Source organism: Brassica oleracea, unplaced genomic scaffold (genome assembly GCF_000695525.1).
Source record: "Brassica oleracea var. oleracea cultivar TO1000 unplaced genomic scaffold, BOL UnpScaffold00920, whole genome shotgun sequence".
Taxonomy (NCBI): domain Eukaryota; kingdom Viridiplantae; phylum Streptophyta; class Magnoliopsida; order Brassicales; family Brassicaceae; genus Brassica; species Brassica oleracea.
In genome coordinates, this window is record NW_013617520.1 from 9,420 (window position 1) to 15,244 (window position 5,825).

The window sequence follows — 5,825 nt, forward strand, 5'->3', positions numbered from 1 at the left end:
ATTTGCAATTTTCAGTCACAATGCACTATTTGTCATTAATTAATCTCTTGCGCCACATTTTATACACGATTGAATCACATCAACTAATTCAATCGTTGCATTTTTCTATGCAAAAACATTTATTAATATCTTGAACTAAAATTTGTATAAAATGATTGAATCACATCATCCGTTGCATTTTTATTTTATTTTTCTATGTAATCACATTTTTAATCATAACAGTTTCAATTGATAACAAAATTAATCCTGGTAATCATCACAGTGCATCAGCTAAAACAGATATCACACATCACATAAAGCATCAGCTTCACAGGCACAAATAAAGAGACCAAGATTAAACAAGCAATGGCTAACATTTTTCACCAATTGAGCCAAGTGAGAGAGGGTAGCAACTCCGTACGGTCTGCTCAGAAAAGCATAATAACAAATAAAGAGGAAGACTTGATAAGGGAAAACCGGAAAATTGTATAAAGCATTGCTATTTTGATACAACAAATTGTCTTAAAATGAAACATCATCATTACACTCTTATTCTCAAACATATCCATATCTTTCAGCTTCTAAATAAATAAAGGAAATAACACGTGCAGTAGATATTGGAAACCAAGAAAGCGAGCTTTAGTCTAGGTATTGTTATCTTAACATCCCTTAATCCACAATCATTTACACCATGCCTCTTTCCTTCGTTTTCTGATATGCTACAGAGAGTCTATGTGAGGAAGAGAAGAGAAAGATAGAGCGGAGGAGAGGAGGAAGAACAGAGTGTTGGCCGTTAGAGTTTGATGACGTGGATTTATTCTGTTACGAGTATTAGAGAATAAGGGGATTGTACTTGGGCCTTGGTATATAAGAGGACCCAAGCAAGAGAAGATAGTTAGTCAGTTAGAGAGTCTTGGGCTTGCCCTTGATTGAGAGAGAGATTGTATTCGGCTTAGTACTTCGACTTGTGAAGTCTAAGAGGGGTGGTTGGGTGGATCTTAATCAATAAACATCACAGTTCTAACAAATTGGTGACGGTGAGCGCTCTGGATAACGGAACTTCGCGCGATTAGGATGAAGAATACGAGACTAGCCGGCGAGAATCAATCAGATCATCCGATGACGGTGGAGTCTCTGGCAACGATGTTACGCGATCATACGGCGTCGCAGGTTGATACGAATCGGCGATTCGCTGAGTCGTTTCACGAGTTGGAGAGAAACGCGAAGGCGATGGAATCGCGAATTGAAGAGACGTTGGAGGCGAAGATCGAAGCATGTTACGAGAAGATGTGTGATCGATTGGAGAAGAAACTTTCAAAATCGATTGATGTTTCGGACGAATCTCCTCCGCCGTATCGTCATCCTAACTATCAGGTACATAACTCCACCTTGGAACCTGGCCGTAGCATTAGGAATGAGGATGTGAGTGATCGAACCACTGTAGTTGGTAGTCGCGAAAGAATGTTGAAACGTGTGGAATTACCTGTGTATGATGGTTGTGATGCGTATGGATGGCTAGCTCTTGCAGAACATTTTTTCAGGATTGGCGGTTATGATGACCGAGCTAAATTGGACATGGTCTCAGTGAGTTTAGCAGGAGATGTACTCAGCTGGTTTAACAGTGAATCACATCGAAGAGGGTTCAGAAGCTGGATGGAGTTTAAGCAGAAACTGATAGCGAGATTCAACAAAGAGAAGTTCAGGGATCCGAGCCAGCCATTCTTTGCGGTTAAAAAGACTGGTACTGCAGCTCAGTATATCCATGCCTTTGAAGATCTATCAACGTTGGTGACTGGTCTGACAGATACGCAGCTCGAAGGGATATTCATGAATGGGTTAAAACCTGAAATGAGAGAAGTGGTAACGATGTGCAAACCAGTTGACTTGGATGAAATGATCTCAACAACAACCCTAAAGTTCTGAATCGATCCTGATCGAATCGAAGACCGTATCGTTTCTGGATTGGCTGATAGCTACTCGTTAAACTCGAAATCGTAATCGGAATGGGCGGTACGGACGCGAAGGACATCCTCGGGTTGCCGAAGACTCCACTGTCTTTAGCTCAGGAGAAGAGATCTCGACCCCAGAAGGAGTCCCATCGAAAACCCGATGGCATTTCTCGCGAGGTGAGCTCTAACAACTCGAAACAAGCCCTGGAATCGATCGGATTAATAGTCTCTCAAGCTGTTAATTTTCGTCGTCTTTGCTGAATTTCAGGTTTATGCGCTTACGGGCGGCGTTGCCTTCAATTGATTAAAACGACCTCAAATTTATAGATTTTAGATGATTTATCTGTGGGTTTTGATGTTAAAGAACCCTTCTTTCTTTCAGGTAGCTTGGCAATGGCTTCCCGTCAAGAGTTCTGCTAGGAGTGATGATTTGCAGCTCTTCCATTGGGTATGTTCCTTAGCTTTGGAACCTTATTACACAAAGGTTGAGCATTTGATTCTTTCTAATGTCATGTGTATTGTCAGGTTAGAGTGGTTAATGATGTTCCACCATCAGGTGACTATTCCATACAACAAGTTAAATGTTATATATCCAGTTGATGAGTGTCTATTACAGTCTCGTTTTGAGTTAATTTTACTGTCCCCTCTCCGTTTATGACTCTTATTCGCGTCTTTTTTTTTTTTTTTTTTTTTTTTAATAAAATGCAGTCAGTTGATGTCCTGAAATACACTGACGATGAGTATGAGAACCATTTAACGGACCCTGTAAGTGTATGCTCTTGCTTTTATTTTATGTACATGCTTGCTCTGGATACTTGTCAAATTTGTTGATTGTGCTCCCAACTTGTAGGTGTGGACCAAGGAAGAGACAGATCAGTTGTTTGAATTGTGTGAAAGGTTTGATCTCCGTTTCACTGTGATTGCTGATCGCTTTCCATTATCCCGGACTCTAGAGGAATTGAAGGATCGTTACTATAGCGGTATGTTTTGAACTTTATACGTTCATTTACACCATGCCTCTTTCCTTCGTTTTCATCTTTGTTTCTTTCTGTTTTTTATTTCGCGTTGCACCAGGATTCGTTTGAATTTACGAGGACTGAGAATTCTCTGACTTAACTTCTTTTTGTAGTAACTCCGGGCCCTGCTGCGTGCTAGAGCTCAGTGTTGGCAAACCATCCTCTTATAAAAGTCAACTTCCTCTTTTATATCTCTTATTAGCAAACATATCTGTAAATAGTATTTCTCAATATCTCGGCATAAGCAGGAGCCGTATGATAGGACACGCGATAGAGAGCGCAAACGTGCATTGTCTATGGTCTTGTCCCAGAGTAGACACCAAGAGAAGAAAGATGCAGAGGTTTTTCTCTTTAATTTCTACTAAGCAATTGTAAATTAGTTCTTTGCTTTCTCTTACACAGTCTCCCATAACTACAGATTCTAGCTGAGGCTCACAGAGATGCGTTTGGCTGCGCGTGTAAGTGTTTTCTTAAAATCAATGTACTCGCTCGTGCTAGCTAAATTACAATAGATGAATTACCATGAAGAAATATACCCTTTTACCTTAGACGCATATCATAAATCTGTCGTCATCATTTTGTCTCTTAAAACGATTGGTCTTTCTGGATGTCCAGCGTGCGGCAGAGCCTGATGTGCCTGCGAATGAGAATATCGGTAGTGTATCTCCATCTTCCAATTCTCAACTTCCTGCAACTGCCGTGGCTCCATCCACACTATCAATGGCAGATTATGCCTCTACCCTTGCTTCTCTGCACATGGTGAGTTTCTCCCTCTTCTCCTCTTTCAATTTTCATTTAGGTTTCCACTAAAGTGATCTGATCCTTTTGGTGAAATTTTGTCAAATTTTCAGCTTCATGTATACTTGAGAACCTATGGACTTGAACAAATGGTCCAAGCTGCAAGCTCTGCTGTTGGTCTTCGAACGATCAAGCGCGTTGAGTAGACTCTGCAAGATCTCGGGGTTTGTTTCTGCTTCTTGTTCTGTTTAACTCTTTTTCTATTTATTTATATACCATTTGCTAATCTTTCCCATCGACTGTGAGGAATAAGATTTAGCTAACGCCTTAAAGGGGCACTCTCACTCAAGCTAGGTTCTTATGAGTTTATTTGATTAGCTCTGTTTTTAGGGGTTTTTTTTTTCAGAATGAGTTTTAGTATATATAATTTTCTATTTACAGGTTAATTTAAAGCCAAAGTTCCTACGACATCTTGAATTACGAAAAGAAAATTCTAACACTACTGAATCTTCAGAAGCAGGTAAACTAGATGATACAGGTTCCATGTATAAAATCTATCTCACATCAATTCACAACTTGTGTCCTTTTATGGCCTGGTTTTGATGTGTCACGTAATTTCAGCTACAGTATAAAGAATCAGAAGGTTCATCACACCGTGAAGGGACATATGCCGCAATGCCGGATACTCCAAAGGTCAGCATCATAACTTGAATCGTCAATTCTTACTGCAGTTTCATCCTTGTATGGATATATTATCTCTAATCCTTTGTGTATGATCAGGATCGCATCTGAGCCATTCAGTTTTGGAGGTACGTTTCCTTAAATCTCCTTTGTTTCAGAATTGTATATACCACTTAATCATCTCACTAACTTGCAAAGTGTGTGTCTGTTTCAGCTGAAAGACCAATCAAGAAGGAACAAAAGCGCAAGGTAATCCAGATCAGTGTCTAGTCTTTGTATCATATATATGGATTTCTATGAAAGTATATAAACCCTACACGGTCCTGGAAGACAATCAGATACTCCTTCACCAGCTCATAAGAGGCCCAGAAAATTGAAAGCATCTGATCTCTGACTGCAATACTGATTTCCAATTTTTTTTTTTTGAATAAATTTTAAATTTTATTTATCCAAAACTTTTGTACATAAGAATGTGTAAACACTGTGATTGAAATAAAAACAAAGACATTATTCTAGTATTTAATACTCAAACTCTCTATCCAAACCATATACTCATCCCTCCATTGCCTCCTAATAGTAGAAAGCTTATTTTTCACAGTTTTGTCAATATTCTTCAAAAGCAGCATGTATGGGAGCTCTTTTTCACTATGTTTCCTGTGGTTTTTTTCTCTCCATATCGCATGACCAGCTGCTTGAAAAATGTACCTTAACAAAAACCTCTTGTTTCTGTCCAATCTATGATCCAACATAAGCACATTTATCTCCTCCCAATCTTCTGTGTATCTAGACTGAAGCAAACCTCTTGTCAGACTTTGCCAAATCCTACTCGAGTAAGAGCATAGATAAAACAAATGATTCCTCGACTCCATTTGTTGCTTGCAAAGAACACACAGAGGATCAATATTTGGGTTCCATTTCAAAACTCGATCACATATGGCCAGCCTATCTCTCATTGTTGTCCATGTGTGAAATGAATATTTAGGTGTGGCATGCTTAAACCATACCCCTTTGCTCCAAACTTGATCCGCATACACTTTCCTTATCTCCAGCCAAGTGTTTTTTGATGAAAAGGTTGGTTTGTATTTCCCATTCTTACTCCTCCAAAGGCCAATATCTTCTATTTGATGGTTCTCATGCTTCAACTTCTCTATCTCATCCTCCACTTTATTAAATATCTCAATGCGGTGATGTCTTCTTCTATGCATATGCATAGCTTCAGCAACTGTTGAATTCACTAGAACTCCCATCTCTATGAATCCCCTTGTGCCTAGCAGATCCAATAATCGCCCCTTTGAACACCACAAATCATACCAAAAGGAAGTAGACTCTCCATTCTTAACCTCAACACAATGAAACCTTTTTGCAACCTCTCTCATTTTGAGGATTTTATTCTACATCCAAGACCCCATTATTGTGTTATCCCTTAAATCCCAAAGAGACCCTTTGCGCATCAGATAGCTTT

At 39.3% G+C, this 5,825-nt stretch overlaps 1 protein-coding gene across 25 annotated transcripts in view; it reads left to right on the plus strand.

Annotated features, from left to right (window-relative positions):
- Positions 1 to 5,825, plus strand: part of LOC106320424 (SWR1-complex protein 4-like) — a 10,376-nt gene that overhangs the window by 1,397 nt on the left and 3,154 nt on the right. For 3 of the 25 annotated variants that reach the window (XM_013758788.1, XM_013758787.1, XM_013758789.1), the window contains exons 3-7: positions 2,454 to 2,484; positions 2,637 to 2,693; positions 2,779 to 2,908; positions 3,058 to 3,116; positions 4,221 to 4,315. In XM_013758788.1, coding sequence (XP_013614242.1) covers positions 2,454 to 2,484; positions 2,637 to 2,693; positions 2,779 to 2,908; positions 3,058 to 3,083 — 244 coding nt within the window. In that variant the 3' untranslated portion in view covers positions 3,084 to 3,116; positions 4,221 to 4,315. The other 22 variants (XM_013758791.1, XM_013758790.1, XM_013758793.1 and 19 more) reach the window with 20 other exon arrangements.